The sequence below is a fragment of the Nomascus leucogenys genome, chromosome 13 (assembly GCF_006542625.1).
Source record: "Nomascus leucogenys isolate Asia chromosome 13, Asia_NLE_v1, whole genome shotgun sequence".
In the NCBI taxonomy this organism is placed as follows: domain Eukaryota; kingdom Metazoa; phylum Chordata; class Mammalia; order Primates; family Hylobatidae; genus Nomascus; species Nomascus leucogenys.
In genome coordinates, this window is record NC_044393.1 from 92,732,817 (window position 1) to 92,749,690 (window position 16,874).

General features: G+C 39.4%; 1 protein-coding gene across 1 annotated transcript; it reads left to right on the forward strand.

The window, feature by feature from the left end:
* The first annotated feature begins 3,036 nt into the window (after positions 1–3,036).
* LOC100603671 (olfactory receptor 2F2) lies at positions 3,037–4,136 on the forward strand. The gene has a single exon (XM_003270868.3). The coding sequence runs from the start codon at positions 3,098–3,100 to the stop codon at positions 4,049–4,051; it is 954 nt and encodes a 317-aa protein (XP_003270916.2). The 5' UTR covers positions 3,037–3,097; the 3' UTR covers positions 4,052–4,136.
* Positions 4,137–16,874: the final 12,738 nt, after the last annotated feature.

Sequence of the window (16,874 nt, forward strand, 5' to 3'; positions counted from 1 at the left end):
TTTTTTTTGGATACCATGTTTCGCTCTTGTCATCCAGGCTGGAGTACAATGGTATGATCTCAGCTCACTGCAACCTCTGCCTCTTGGGTTCAAGCAATTCTCCTCCTGTGCCAGCCTTCCAAGTAGCTGGGTTTACAGGTGCCTGCCACCATGCCCAGCTAATTTTTGTATTTTTAGTAGAGACGGGGTTTCCCCATGTTGGCCAGGCTTGTCTCAAACTTCTGACCCTCAAACGATCTGCCTGCCTCGGCCTCCCAAAGTGTTGGGATTACAGGTGTCAGCCACTGTGCCCGGCCCAGAATTTACCATTACTTTTAATGTGTATCTTTTGATAATTTATTTTAGCTGTAGTTGTTATTAGTAATTTTGTCTTTTAATACTTATACTAGGGATATAATTGCTTTATACACCATCATTACAGTCCTAGAGTATTCTGAGTGTGGCATTGTTTTACTTATATTACTGAATTTTCTATTTTTGTAAGTTATATGTTATTAATTAGTAACATTTTGCTTCAGATTGAATAACTTTCTTTAATAATTCCTATAAGGCAGGCCTAGTGGTGATGAGCTCCCTTAGCCTTTGTTTGTCTAGGAAAGTTTTTATTTCTTTTTCATTTCTGAAATGCAGATATTTCTGGGTAAAGTATTTTTGATTGGCAAGTTTTTTTACTTTCAGCACTTTGACTATATCATCCCAATCTTTCCTGGCCTGCAGGATTTCTGCTGAGAAATTGCTAAGAGTTGTATTGAAACTCCTTTGTATGTGATGCGTTTCTTATCTCTTGATCTTCTTAGAATTTTTTTTTTTTGTCTTTGAGTTTTGATAGTTTGATTATTATGTGTTTTGCTGAACTCCTTTTTGGGTTGAATTTGATTGGAGATCTCTGAACTTCTTGTGCCTGGATGTTGGTTTCTGTCTCCAGATTAGGGAATTTTTCAGCCATTATTTCTTTAAATATGGTTTTTGCCCCTTTTTCTCCTTCTTCTCCTTCTGCAACTCCTATTATATAAAGGATTGGTCTCCCATAATTCCTATAGGCTTTCTTCATTCTTTTTCATTCTTTTGTCTGTTTGCCCCTCTGAATGGATAATTTCAAATATTCTTTCAGCTCACTGATATTTCTTCTGCTTGAGTCTGCCATTGAAACTTTTAATTCAACTTTTCAGTCCAGTCTTTTTATTCTTCATCTTTAGGATTTCTATTTGGTTCTTTTTTATTGTTTCTATTTATTTGTAAAACTTCTTGTCTTGTTTGTGTATTTTTTTCCAAATTTTATTTGATTTCTATTGGTACTTTTTTTTTAGCTTAAGAGGATTATTCTGAATTCTTTGTCACTCCATAGATCTCCATTTCTTTAGGGTCCGTTATTAGCACTCTATTAGTTTCTTTTGGAGGTGTCATAACTCCCCAGTGCTTTGTAATCCTTGTGTCTTTGCATTGTTATCTTTTCATTTGAAGAGATACCCCCTCCTTCTGGCCTTTACAGGTGTTCTTTGGCAGGGCTAGACCTGTACTATTTAGTGTAGCCTGTAATTCTTCAAGGGCCAGCTGGTAATGGCCCTGGGCAAGCAAAGTTAACTGTGGATTTTCTACCTGCCTGGGATGCTTTCTTTGCTCTGATATTGGCTGGGGCTATTGACTGGGCCCTGCTGTCTGGGAAGACCACTGGCTGGGCTCTGTTATCACACAGAGCTACTGACTGGGTACTGCAATGGCTTCTGGTCATACTAGTCACAGAATTTATTCCCCGGCTGGAAAATTGTGCTTTCTGGGATTTGCAGTTGGGCAGGGCTGTAGGCTGAACTCCAAAGTTAGAAGTTGCTGCTTAGAATGATTGGGGCCAGAGGCTACACTCAGAAAAACACAATTGATGGTTGCTTACCTGTTAAGGTGGAGCTTCCCTGTAGGGTTGCTTCCCTTTAAGATGGGCTTTTGGCTGAATTGAGTTTGACTTCCCAGGTCAAACAGGTCTAGCCCTCATGCTTCTCTGAAAGGCACGTAGATGTCCTTGACAGGGCCTTTTAGCTGAGTAGAGCCATGGATTGACTTCCTGGGTTAAGCAGGTCTACCTCATGTGTCTTTCTGAAATGGGTGGAGGTGTGTATCTCCTTGTCTTGGCAGAGGTCACTGGTGTGGGCTCTGAGACTGGATATGGGGACTAGCTATCTAAGGCCTCAAGCTAGGTTGAACTTCCCACCATGCTTCTGAAGATGACCAGCTTAGCTTTGTAAATGAACTTTGTAAATTGACTAGTGTCTCAGATTGGGCACCACAGCTAGCAAGAACACAGAAGTAACACCATGATCTGTGTGCTTGTCACTAAGACCTCTGCCTCCTTTCTTTGTTTCTACTTGACACTAGGTAGTCTAGCTATGCTGTTACCCCCAGTGTTCTCCATGAGGTAAGCCCAGAGTGGGATTTCTGAGAAGCATCTTGGAAAACTAGAGATGCTGAATGACTGCCTCTAGTTTTCTTTTCCTCCTGTAAAAACCGTGGGCCCAGGAAAACCCTCTTTGTCTGGTGTTGTGTGGACTTTGGCAGGGGGCAAGGTGGTAGGGTCGAAGTGAAACTATGCTTCTTAGCCTTCTAATTCAATTTTCATTCCATGTACCTTGTGGTTGTCTCACGTTAGCATCCAAGTAGTGGAGTTTTAAAAAAGATATTCTGTTCTGGGGATAGTTGCTAGTTGAATGTTCTGTGGAGAAGAGTAGAGCCTGGGACTTTCTATTCTTCCTTTTTGCTGACATCATTAGAAAAAAACTCCCTGCCCTGGATACTGAGGTAAGTTAGTAAAGAGGTAAAGCTTCCAAAAATTGCACTGCATCATCTACAGGCTTTAACTGGCTTATTTGAGTCCACATCATGTCTTTATGAAAGCACTACTGTCTCTCTAATGCAAAGTAAGTATATTGTATATTGTATATTGGAAACAAGCCTGTCATCTTGGCCTTGTGAATTATCTAAAATATTTGGCCAAGGCTGGAATGTCGTATACAGTATGCATTCCTAAGAAGTTATTCTTATGGTTCTTTGATTCAACAGCTTCTGTTTTTTTCTGACTCTTTCTGCAGATTAATATTCCTCACATTTTTAAATGGAAATAGATAACCAGACGTGGGTGAGAGAATTTATTCTCCTTGGCTTATCCAGTGACTGGTGCACTCAGGTATCCCTGTTTTCCCTGTTCTTGGTCACATACCTCATGACAGTGCTGGGGAACTGTCTCATTGTCCTTCTGATCAGACTGGACAGCCGACTCCACACTCCCATGTATTTCTTTCTCACCAACCTCTCCCTTGTTGATGTCTCCTATGCCACAAGCATAGTCCCTCAGCTGCTGGCACATTTGCTTGCAGAACATAAAGCCATCTTATTCCAGAGCTGTGCAGTCCAGTTATTTTTCTCCCTGGCCTTGGGTGGGATTGAGTTTGTTCTCCTGGCAGTGATGGCCTATGACCGCTATGTGGCTGTGTGTGACCCCCTGCGATACTCGGCCATCATGCATGGAGGGCTGTGTGCTAGGTTGGCCGTCACATCCTGGGTCAGTGGCCCCATCAACTCTCTTGTGCAGACTGCTATCACCTTTCAGCTGCCCATGTGCACTAACAAGTTTATTGATCACATATCCTGTGAACTCCTAGCTGTGGTCAGGCTGGCTTGTGTGGACACTTCCTCCAATGAGGCTGCCATCATGGTGTCTAGCATTGTTCTTCTGATGACACCTTTCTGCCTGGTTCTTTTGTCCTACATCTGGATCATCTCCACCATCCTAAAGATACAGTCCAGAGAAGGAAGAAAGAAAGCCTTCCACACGTGTGCCTCTCACCTCACGGTGGTTGCCCTGTGCTATGGCATGGCCATTTTCACTTACATCCAGCCCCACTCTGGTCCCTCAGTCCTTCAAGAGAAGCTGATCTCTGTCTTCTATGCCATTGTTATGCCTCTGCTGAACCCTATGATTTATAGTCTAAGGAATAAAGAGGTGAAGGGGGCCTGGTATAAACTATTAGAGAAATTCTCTGGGTTAACATCAAAGCTGGCAACTTGACTCATGAACATCACTTTGAGAAAAAGATTTGCCTCATTTTTCTCCACCCAACTCAGATATGGCAGGGATAAACTATGTTGCTCTGGCAACCAGGAAGGAGATGATGTAACATGTACTGGGGATGTTATGTAGGAGGCTGAGTGGTTGAGTTCGATGGGGTGTGGGATGTAGGGATAATTTTATATATCCCAGCAGTATGATTAGTGGAGTTAGCTACTGCCGTAACAGAACCTTCCACAACTTCTCAATCTCCACTCTTATGTTCTGATAAAAACTGAAAAAAAGTACTACTTACTGTTTTGGTTTGTCACATTATTTATAACCGTAGACCTATTCATACATCTTACCTTGGACCAGTGGTTCTTATTTATTGACATTTTGTAAAAGGTTGTAGTGTTTGCATTGAAAACAAAATGCATTTTCACATTTGAAGACTCACTGAAAATAATTGATTGTTTATGTAGCCACATACAGTAATTATGAGTCAACATTCCGAGAAGGATGTTGTTTGTCAAGGCTTATTAAAATGATTTTGTGCAGGACCTTCTAAATGTGAACAAAATGTCTTTCTCTGAGTGCTGGAGGTAATTCAGTGAAGAAATATCAACGAAAGCTCTTGTTTTGCCCTGATAGGGTTAAAAAATGGTTGTTTGTAATGAAGACTATTATTAGCCAAGGAAAATTTAAGTTTCAGGTACTACTTCACAGTACTCAGTTTGAGAGAAATTTTACTGTATAAGAGGTATCATTTAACATACTAAAATTGTCCAATCTCAGGAAAATTCACAAACTCCATTTTTGAATGTTTAGAAACAAAATAAGCAATAAATTATGAGATAATTTATAAAACATCAAAGACATAGTTAATCTAAGAAATGACACTCTTCAGCCAATACCAATGAAAGAGAAGACAATTTTAACATGAATTTTGAGGAGTCAGGATAGATGCCTCACCTGTGCAAATGTTACCTTCAAGTTTCCATATTAACGACTTTTCTTATTTCTTCTCACACATACAATGGGGCACTAGTCAACTTTCTAAACCTAGTCATCTGAGCTCAAGAGTGGTCCTCACTGCTGCTAAAATTTCTAAATAATACAAAAGAAGAAGAAACATATAAGGTAAAGAAGGGGAAAGAGGAGAAAAATTATGATAGTAGCTGATCATCTCACTTCCTTGAAGTAACCTAAGTCCTGTCTCTTCTTTCAGTATGGTAACGATGTTGTCACAGATCCTCAGGTATTTATGAAGGTTCATATAATCCAAATCCCTTTTGAAATACCAGTTTTACCTTAATTACTATTCTGTCTTAAATTTTGCAAGGTAGGCAAGCATCCCCAAAGATGTCAATGGCAGTAAACTAAAATTTCTATTGGTGTTAACTTAAGCATTATCAATGGAGTGTCTAGTACGTGTCAGTGACAATGAATGGTTCTAGAGACTCTATAGTGAATATGATACAATTCTGGGTTGCATAGCAGGGATGATGGACAATGAAGCAATTATAAAGTAATGTTATAAATATTACAGATACAGTAAGCCCATTGGGGTGTCACAGAAGTCTTCCTGTTAAAACAAAACAACATAAAATGTCTAGATTGAGACCAGGAAAGTGAGAGCAAGTTATCCAGATGAAAAGGAATTGGAGCAAAGGAGAAACCTGAGCCAAAGTGCAGAGGACGAGACTTGAGTATCCAGAAATATCTGGAAGCTGCACTTGTAGGGCAGAGAAGAGTGAGGAAGTAGTGAGGATGAAGTGGGTGGGTAGGTATGCATTGGTTCATGGTGGGCACTGAATGCCACATGATCTTTCAACTATATCCTAATAGCAATGGGAAGTCAGTAATGATTTTTTTTTTTTTTTTTTGAGACGGAGTCTTTCTCTGTCCCCCAGGCTAGAATGCAGTGGCGCGATCTCGGCTCACTGCAAGCTCCGCCTCCCGGGTTCACGCCATTCTCCTGCCTCAGCCTCCCAAGTAGCTGGGACTACAGTTGCCTGCCACCACGCCCAGCTAATTTTTTGTATTTTTAGTAGAGAACAGGGTTTCACCGTGTTAGCCAGGATGGTCTCGATCTCCTGACCTTGTGATCCACCCGCCTAGGCCTCCCAAAGTGCTGGGATTACAGGCGTGAGCCACCGCGCCCCGCCAGAAGTGAGTAATGATTTTTAAACAGAAGAATGGCTTGATACATTTTACATTTCTGAAATATCACTGGCAAATGAGATAGAGGAATAAAAAATTGGAAGCAAGGAGTCAATCTGGTGGGCTGCTCCATTAATACCATTTAGACACTAGAGGAATCTGAACTAAGGGTGTGACAGTGGTCTTAGGCCTGCAGGGCAAAGCTCAGCAGGCTGGGTGAGCATAGACACATCAGCTCATGGTAAATCTCAAATGGAAAAATATGGAGATCACCGAGTTTTGAAGCACAGGTGCAGATAAAAGAGGAAATTGCATCATTATCATTATAGTAAAAATTTCAAGGCTGGTTACCCAGACATTAGGCCTTGATGACCTAGTTCACTAATTAGAAAAGTTACTGCTGTATACGGTATAATGTTGAAGATACTGACATGAATGACTCACTCTGTGTGGGCTTCAAGGATCATTGACTTATGATGAGCTTTTATGAAATACAACATGTCCCCTGCCTATATTTCAACCTGTTCTTTGCACTACTTGTTTCTTGGATCAAGAGCAAATCAAGTTAGAAGGAAACTGGATCTCCAATCTGGATCAGATTCCGTGGTCTGGTCTGTTGAGGCTTAAGACCATGTGCTCCTGCTGAGTCCTCACAAGACGACTCCTGTAGACAGGGAGTTAAGAAGTGTGAAGTGTATGGTGTCAAGATGGAACAGACACTACCCAGGCTTTATCCCTCCCTGTGGAGGGAAGTAGGTTGGGTTCCACAGACCTTCCTGAGAGATGGACTGGTCTGGGTCCTCTATGACTGGGCTGGCAGGCTGGGTGGGTCACCATAGTGTCTGCCTCTGGGTCCTTTTCTTCTGAGTTATGAAATGAATAAAGATACAGCCAAAAAACTTTCAAGAAGGGAATGGATCCCTTCTGCTCTAGTGATCAAGAAAGCATAGATGTGTCTAGAAGAACTGGTTAGCTAATTTTATATAAGGAGATTTAGGAGGGAAGAATTTTATAAGTGGCAGAATGAGTATCAGTCAAATCTTAATAGTGAGAAATCATAGGTGTATGTAAGGTCAGGAGATCGAGACCACGGTGAAACCCCGTCTCTACTAAAAATACAAAAAATTGGCCGGGCATGGTGGCGGGCGCCTGTAGTCCCAGCTACTCAGAGAGGCTGAGGCAGGAGAATGGCATGAACCCGGGAGGTGGAGCTTGCAGTGAGCCAAGATTGCGCCACTGCACTCCGGCCTGGGCGACAGAGCGAGACTCCGTCTCAAAAAAAAAAACAAAAAAAAACAAAAAGACTTTGGAATTAGTTTGTCAATATTCACAAATTAGCTTGCTGGGAATTTGTTTGCAATTGTATTAAATCTATGGATCAAGTTGAGAAGAACTAATATCTTGACAATATTGAGTCTTCTTATCCATAAGCATGGAATTTCTCTCCATTTATTTAATTCTTCTTTGGTTTCTTTCATCGGAGTTTTGTTTTCTTCAAATATATCGTGTACATATTTGTTAGATTTGTACATATTTCTTTTTTGGATGTGAATGTAAATAAAACTGTGTTTTTAATTGCCATTCCACTTGAACATTGCCGATATATAGAAAAGTAATTGACTTTGTGTATTAGCTTTTAGTCACTTAGTTCTAGGAGTTGTTTTTTATTCTTTCAGATTTTCTGCATAGGTAATTATGTCATTTGTGAGTGAAGACAATTTTATTTCTTCATTCTCAATCTGTATGCATTTTATTTCATTTTATTGTCTTATTGCATGTGTTGGCCAGGATTTTTGGTATGATGTTAAAAAGCAGTGGTGAGAGAGGACTTCCTTGTCTCGTACCTAATCTTCATGAGAAAGCTTCAAGTTTCTCACCATTGAATATGATGTTACTGGTAGGTTTTGGTAGATATTCTTTTCAAATCTAGGAAATTTCAGTAGTAAATCCATATCAGGCAATGTCAGTCTTCCAACTTTATTCTTCTTCAATATTGTGTTGGCTCTTGTGGATCTTTTACCTCTGCATAAAAGGTATGGTTCCCTTCTATTCCTAGTTTACTGAGAGTTTTTTAGAAGCATGAATAGGTGTTGAATTTTGCCAGTTTTTATTCTGCATCTATTTATATGATCATGTAATTTTGTTTTAAGCCTACAGATGTGATAGATTGGATTAGCTGATTTTTGAATGTTAAGCCAGCCTTGCATACTGGGACAAATCCTACTTCATCATATTGTATAATTCTTTTTATGCATGGCTGGATTCAATGCGTTAATATTTTGTTGAGGATTTTTGCATCTATGTTCATAAGAGATATTGGTCTCTAGTTTTCTTATAATGCCTTTGTCTCTTTTTGTCTTCGTATTTGGGTAATGCTAGCCTTATAGAATGAGTTAAGAGAAGTCCCTGTGCTTGTATCTTCTGAAAGCAAATTGTAGAGAATTGGTATATTTTCTTCCTTAAATGTTTGGTAGTATTCACCAGCAAACCCAACTAGGCATGGTGCTTTCTGTTTTAAAAGATCACTGAGTTATTGATTCAATTTATTAATAGATCTAGGCCTATTCATATTTTATTTCTTCTTCTGTGAGTTTTAGCAGATTCTGTCTTATAAGAAATTCATTGATCTAGGTTATCAAATATGTGGGCATAGAGTTTCTTATGATAGTATTCCTTGACTATCCTTTTAATGTCCCTGTCTTCTTTTTCATCCCTGATATTAGCAGTTTTTGTCCTCTCTTTTTTTTCCTTAATTAGCCTGGCTAAACACTTAGCAAAATTATTGATATTTTCAAAGACTGGCTTTTGATTTTATTCCAGTTTTATTTTGATTTGTTATTTTCTATTTCATTGATTTCTGCTCAAATTCTAATTATTTGTTTTCCTCTGCTGAGTTTGAATTTAATTTGCTCTTTTTCTAATTTTCCAGGGTGGAAGCCTAGATCATTGATTTTGAACCTTTCTTGTTTTCTAATGTGTGCATTCTGTGCTGTAAATTCCTCTTGAGCACTACTTTCACCGTGTTTCACAAATTTTAACAAGTTGTGTTTTCATTTTCATTTAGTTAAATGTATTTTTAATTTCTTTCAAAATTTCTTCTTCGATCCATATGTGATTTAGGATCATGTTTCATTTTCCCCATTTCACTTTTTCTTCCTGTCTCACTAGATTTTCATTATCAAGTGCACATTGTTTATTATTCCATTTTATCATTGCTATCAGCTTATCTTTATACCACTTACGTTTTTTAGTGGTTACTCTATAGCTTACAATATACACTTTAATTAATTTGAATATAACTTAAATGATATGATATCCTTTCACGGGTAGCATATAACCTTGAAATAGTATACTACTACTTGCTCCCTTACATTTGTATGCTATTATTGTCATATATTTTACATTTACATTAAGCAATGAAGACAGAGTACATTGCTATTATTTTTGCATCAGACAATTATCTTGTAGTGTGCTAAACATTTTCAAAATAAATTTTATGCTAACCTTCAATTTTATCATTTCCAGGGTTCTCTGTGTGTGTGTGTGTGTGTGTGTGTTTACATATCCAATTTTCTGTCTGCTGTAATATTTCTTTTGCATAGAGACCTGCCATTAAAACTTCTTCTCATTTAGGTCTGCCGGAAACGTATTTATTCAGTTTTTGTTTGTCTGTTGATGAATTTATTTCTCCTTTGTTTTCAAAAATGTTTCTTTTTCTACATACAGAACTATTAGGTGATAGATTTCTTCTTCCTGCCTCAGGGTTTGAAAACTGTAACTCTATTGCCCTCTGGCCAGCATAGTTTCTAACAAGAAGTCAGCTTTGATTTGAATCTTTGTTCTTCTAGATATGATGTGTCTTATTTTCTCAGCCTGCATTCAGAGTATCCACTTTATTTTTTGCTTTTTGGCAGCTTGACTGTTATGTATCTAGGTGTTGGTTTATTTGTTTTTAGTTTAATTTTTGAGCTTCTTGAAGTTGTGTTTCAATTTCTTTACTCATTTTTCTTAGCCATTGTCTCTTTAAATCTTAAAAAAATTTTTCTAGTACTTTTCAGTTGCTTGCATGTTAGATTGTTTGATGTTGTCACAAAGTCCTCACTTGCTCTCTTCTCTATTTTTGTTGTTTTTTTCTCTTTGTGCTTCTGTTTTGCCAATTTTTATTAATGCATCTTTAGACTCATTTGTTGTTTCTCAGCCCTGTTGAGTCTCTTAGAAGCATTCTTCATTTTTGTCACTGTGTTCTTCGTGTATAACATTTTCATTTGCTTTTTTGAATAGTGTTTAATTATTTGCTGAAATTCTTCCTGCCTTTATGCAGAGTGTTTGTCTTTTCCACTAGATCCTTCAATTTATTAATGAGAGTTATTTTAAACCTCTATGTATAGTTCCTTTATGAAAGTCTATCTCTGATTCTGTTTCTGTCCATTGCTTTTTCCAGTAACAGTGTTTTGTTTTGTTTTTCCATTTCTCAGATCTTTATTTTGGTTGAAACTGCAACATTGTGTGTGTAGGACAGTAGACTCTGAGATAAATAGTATAACGTTTTGCAATGGGCATGTCTTTTCTGTTTATTCTGTAGTGCTGTGTGTGTGGGGTGTGGGCATCAATGCAGTCATGAGTTAAGCAGGGTTTGAGTTTTGTTGCACGGTTATCCTCAGTGACTGCACCAACAAATCTAAATTTTTGTAACAAATTTTACCTAGGCTAGGATATTCAATTATCGAGAGGTTTTCCAACATTGCTGTTCCACCCTCAGTTTTAAGCTCTGCCTATGAGACTACATATCGGAGAGTATGTCTTTCCACACGCTGCCTCTCTCCCCATAATACACTTCTGTTATTTGTTCTTTGATTTTTACTAGCCTGGTGATAGAAGGGGAGGGTTTATTCTCCATTTTTCTCATTCTATCTCAATCTTAGAAACAACTTTTGTCCTTGTGCGATAGAGTTCAGGCTTTCACAGTGATCTTGTCTCACCTTCAGCCTTAGGAGACAGCTCATGCTCTGAACCTGGAGGTTTTCTGCCCCACAGAAACTCCAGGGCTAGCAATTTTTTTCAGTTTTCTTCCCTCAGCAATGAGTCTTCATCTTTCTCTAGGAAAGAACAGAGTTTGATGCTCTTTCTCCAGTGGCTCAGTGTTTTGTTCACCAAGGGAGGCAGACTTGGTAGGAGGGAGGGTGTTTTCTGCCTCCTATAGTAGATGTTGCTGTCTTTCCCTAGACCTGCACGATGAAGGAAGCTTTTTCTAGTTTTCCACCCTCCTCCAAACATTCTTGTAAAGACTGTTTAAAGTCTGAGCAGAAAATCTTGAGTATAAGTATGAACTTCTTTTCCATTTGTGGTTCCTCCCTCTCTATACTCATAGTACTCCTCACTTAGCCTTTAGCATTTTAGCAAAGCAGTTCTTCCTGGTTTGTATGTTGGCCTCACTGTTCTCCCACGCTTTGGCCTAGATAAGGCAGAGCTTATTTCCTGTGTCTGTTTGGAGGTATCTACCTTTCCTGAATTTTCGTGCTTGTAGGTTTCCCTGCAACTTTAGCTCTCTAATGAGTTCAGAAATAGTTATGATTTTGTAGATTATCTGGCTTCTTCCTATTTAGAATGGAAGCAATGTTCTTTCTAGCTTTCTATAATCTATATAGACTCTAGACTAGAAGAAACTCAGTTATTTTTAAGGTCTGTTTTAACAGATAAAGTATAAGTGGGTAAATGTGTGCTAATTTTCAGCTAAATTCTTACAGCCATAGAATTTTTCCAATATGACTCAAAGAAAATGTATAATCAACCATTTCAATTCTATGTGGGTATTTAGAAACTGGGGAGAAGGATGAGAAGAGTATCTACTTTTTCTCTTTATTGCCTGGAATATCAAAGAACCTTTGTCAAAGTCATCCAGCGCTATAATATCAGAAGCTATGATAACCTGATGGAATGAAGTAGTGATGTTACAGTGGGTAAGTATGGAAAATTTAGTGACTAAGTAAAGGATATCAGGGAAATAGATGAGTTGGCACATGGATGATATAATTCGTCAACACGTGGGGGAGTAGTTAAGCAAATGCATGAGTGAGTTTTGAGATGATGATAGTTGTACAATGAGTGGACAGGTAGATGGTGGTGCTGAGGAATTCCCAGGCATTTGACTGGATAGCTGAATGATTAATGGATTAATGATTCACTTAAAAGATGCTTGAAGGCCAGGCACAGTGGCTCACGCCTGTAATCCCAGCACTTTGGGAGACCTAGGCAGGTGGATTGCTGAGCTTAGGAGTTCAAAACAAGCCTGGGAAACATGGCAAAACACCGTCTGTATGAAAAATACAAAAATTGGCTTGATTTGGTGGTGCACGCCTGTAGTTCCAGCTACTTGGGAGGCTGAGGTGGAAGAATCACCTGAGCCTGGGAGATTGAGGCTATGGTGAGCTGTGATCACACCACTGTACTCCAGCCTGGGCGACAGAGTGAGACTCTGTCAAAAAAAAAAAAAAAACTCATTTAAACAAACCCGGTAAAAAAAAAACGGGGGTGGGTGCTTGAGGCATAAATAATATGTCAGAATGGTAACATGACTCTGTCCTTTCAAAGTTGCTTCAAACCTCTTCCTAGGTATTAAAAATTTAAAGAGGTATAGAAAGTTAACCATTCCATGTTAAGGATTGTATTAGGCTGTTCTTGCATTGCTACAAAGAAACACCTGAGACAGGGTAATTTATAGAGAAAATAGGTTTAATTGGCTCATGGTTCTGCAGGCTGTACAAGCATGGCACCAGCATCTATTCAGCTTCCGGGGAAGCCTCAGGGAGCCTTTACTCATGGCAGAAGGCAAAGTGGGAGAAGGCACATCACATGGAAAAAGGAGGAGCAAGAGAGAGAGATTGCGGGTGGGGAGGTGCCCCACACTTTTTTTTTTTTGGAGAGACGGAGTCTCGCTCTGTGGCCCAGGCTGGAGTGCAGTGGTGCGATCTCAGCTCACTGCAACCTCCTCCTCCTGGGTTCAAGCAATTATCCTGCCTCAGCCTCCCGAGTAGCTGGGATTACAGGTACATGCCACCATGCCCCGCTAATTCCTTTTGTATTTTAGCAGAGACAGAGTTTCACCATGTTGCCCAGTCTGGTCTCGAACTCCTGAGCTCAGGCAATCTGCCTGCCCCGGCCTGGCCTCCCAAAGTGCTAGGATTACAGGTGCGAGCCACCGCGCCCGGCCCCCACACTTTTATTTTATTTTATTTATATTTATTTATTTATTTATTTTTTGAGACGGAGTCTCGCTCTGTTGCCCAGGCTGGAGCACAGTGGTGTGATCTCAGCTCACTGCAACCTCCACCTCCTGGGTTCACGCCATTCTCCTGCCTCAGCCTCCCGAGTAGCTGGGACTACAGGCGCGTGCCACCAAGCCTGGCTAATTTTTCATATTTTTAGTAGAGACGGGGTTTCACCATGTTAGCCAGGATGGTCTCCATCTCCTGACCTCGTGATCCACCCTCCTCGGCCTCCCAAAGTGCTGGGATTACAGGCATGAGCCACCATGCCCGTCCCACCCCCACACTTTTAAATGACCGGATCTTGTGTGAACTCAGAGAGAGACCTCACTTAACACTAAGGGGGATGGCTCAAGCCCTTGATGAGGGATCCACCTGCATGATCCAAACACCTCCCACAAGGCCTCACCTCCAAAACTAGGGATGACAATTCAACATGAGAATTGGCGAGGACATACATTCAAACTATATCAAGGATTTTGGATAAACTTTTTGCTTTCTTTTTTTTCTCCCTGTAGATCATAAGACTTTCTTTATGTAGGTCTTATTCATAGTCTTAGCTCTTAATTAAAATCTTAAAATAATGCGATGCTATTAGTATTGGAACTTAACACCGTGAAAATATACTTAGTTTTCTATCCACACCTGCAATGGTCAGAGAAACTCTTTGCACAAAACTCTGGGGGTTGAAGCACAATTCTCTTGTTAGACAGAGGTAAGGGCATCCTAGTGCCAAATATAAAAATTGGCTTGGTTCACCAAGTATGGATGGAGACCCATAACTGCTAACTGGAATAGGGGCTTTGAGGGCTAAAACTCAGGTTCCAGCTACAGGAGAACATCTTAAACCTCACAAAGCTGGCTTCTGTGACTTCTTAGAGTGACATAAGGCTTCAGTAGAGTTTTTGAGGGGAGAGGGATGGAGGAGCACAGCTTTCCATAGGGACAGGAAGGGCCGCATGGAGGCTCTGCTCTGGAGAATTGGGAGTGGTGACAATTAGCACTCTAATGCATGAAGCTCCTGAGGGGACTCTCTCCGCCCTTCTGTGCAAAGTCAGCCACTAACACACTTCAGTAGGTCTGCGGATCAGCCAATTTGAGGGCATCTATGAACTTCCTCCCAGTAGTTTTTCTCACACTCTAAACTAGTCTCAGGTGATTTCTGAGCCCCTGAGTCTGAGGAGTCTGGGATCCTTAAACTCCATCATCCATCATTTTGTTGGAGAAGAGCATTCTTTACAAAACAACTTAAACATTTACTGAAATAGGTAAGTCCACTTTCTCAGGCTCTGATGAATATTTGAGAGCTCTTAAAAGAAATTTCAACAGAGGGTGAGTGTCAACGGAAGTTTATAGTGAGGTAAAAGTCGTTCTTACGTGCATTTTTAGGAAGTTTGGATCAGAAATATGAACCATGAATAATGAAATCGTCTCACCCTAAGTATTGAAACAAATGTAATAAAATAATTTTGTTTTTCAGAAGCTGGAGAACTAACTACATTTTCATTTTATGGGTTTCTCAATTTCAATCTTTATTACTAGTAAAGAAGAAGAGAGAGTGAAAACAGAGGTTGGGGAAGAAGATAATTATTAATTTTTAAATAGAGATACCATGGATGAATTCTACATTATTTTTGGGAAAGACATTTAGAGGAGAAACTCATAGCTGTAAAACTTTTACTTAGATGTTGATTGATATTCATGAACATGTGGCAAGAATATACTACCTTTCCAAATATGTATATTACATTTCCAGATAAATTGTCAATTGTTTTAATGTCTTTTCTCTCTGTTATTTCCCTAAGAGTATTTTGATTTTAAATTTCCTTTCTATGATGGAAATTTTAAATGTAAGATGATGAAATAAATTGATTGAACTCTACAGCTCTCAGAATATGAACTGGGACTAAATTGAGGTATCCTGACTCAGGTTTCATTAATCTAGAGTGTGTTGTAGGGATAGCACTGTTGCGACTATCCAGACTAAGGGAATTATGCTGCAAAAGAATACCCTAGACTTAGATACAGCAGAGAGGAGACATAAAGAAGATGAGCATTTACAGAATGAAACCATGATAAAACTTATCAGCAAAGGCAAATTTTAGGATTGCACCATGTTTGAGACACTGGGTCTCAATAATTGGACTCAGATTATGGGAAAAAATGAAATCAAGACAGGAAATAGATAACAAGGTCTCAAAGAAGAAAAACTAATTGTCTTCTCAGCATATCTAAAACCATCTTTGAGATCTCACCGCCCCCCCAGTGGCACTTGAGTTCTGGGTGTCCAAATGTTAGGATGATGGAAATACTTCTGCCCATGATGGATGCATTCAGTGTATACAACCAAGTGTTCAACCACAGGTCAGATGCACCTTCCTCTAAATGAAATGAACATTTCTAATGACAGACCAAGTCTGTAAAGGAAGGTGTCTGGTTTATTTAGAGCAGCATGAAAGCAAAACATTTGTAGATTGTGGGACTTAATCTTCATGTGCACTATTGAATACTCTACAGGGTATTCAGAGTTCTATTTGCCTCAGCTAGGATTGTAGAGGACTCCAATAAGAAGGGCAAATAGGATTCAAACTTGGTGGAGTATTAGAATCATGGTGCACACATTTTCTGGAGAGAAAGTTTTTGACATTTTAGTCCTTAGCATTAGGGAATTATCACTATAATGAATAAGAGGTGATATTGGTAATATGCCCCTAAGCCTCAGTATGTCTCAGAATAAATTTACAAGGCTCTTACAAGGTTTTATTTAACCATGCACTCTTTGAATTTATGTAAATAGTAGAAAGGATTATATTCAGAAATACATTTTTGGAATGTAAGACATTGAGGAATGCTTTTCTAGTGTGCATACCTCCTGAGTCTTTCCAAGTCAACGCTTCCCTCTTCCTAACATGGAGGAAAAGGGAGAAGTTAATGTTTTAAGGCAGCCAGTCAATAGAGGTAGAAAACTGTGTCAGATACTTTAAAATGTATAATACACTGACTGGGGTAGGATAGCAAAACATGGAACTCAGTGTTGCTAATGGAAAATATACCTAGGTGTCAAGCCCTGGACATTTGATTCCTTGCAAGAATAAATTGAATATATTTCAGTCTTGGTCCACAGAGTAGCAATGGAATTTAAACACAATTGAAAATAATAAAACAAAAATGTGAACAGCAGCACGTGAAGACATTTCCAGAGCCCCACAAATTATGATCCTGTCTGCGTGGCACCAACACAGTGGTAAGTTCTGTCAATGCCTGATTGATCTTTAACTATGGGTCTGGCGTCTCATCTTTTACTTGATGAACAGTGGCTCATGGTTCCTCCGATGACTTCTCATTTCATTAGAGCAGCAATAGGGGGAGGATGTGGCAAAAGGCTGAAAGGGAACTTTAGGTGAGAAGTCACTGTT

What these genes read in the sequence shown, in the direction of transcription:
- LOC100603671 (XM_003270868.3), top strand. Translation starts at nt 3,098, where the DNA reads ATGGAAATAGATAACCAGACGTGGGTGAGAGAATTTATTCTCCTTGGC.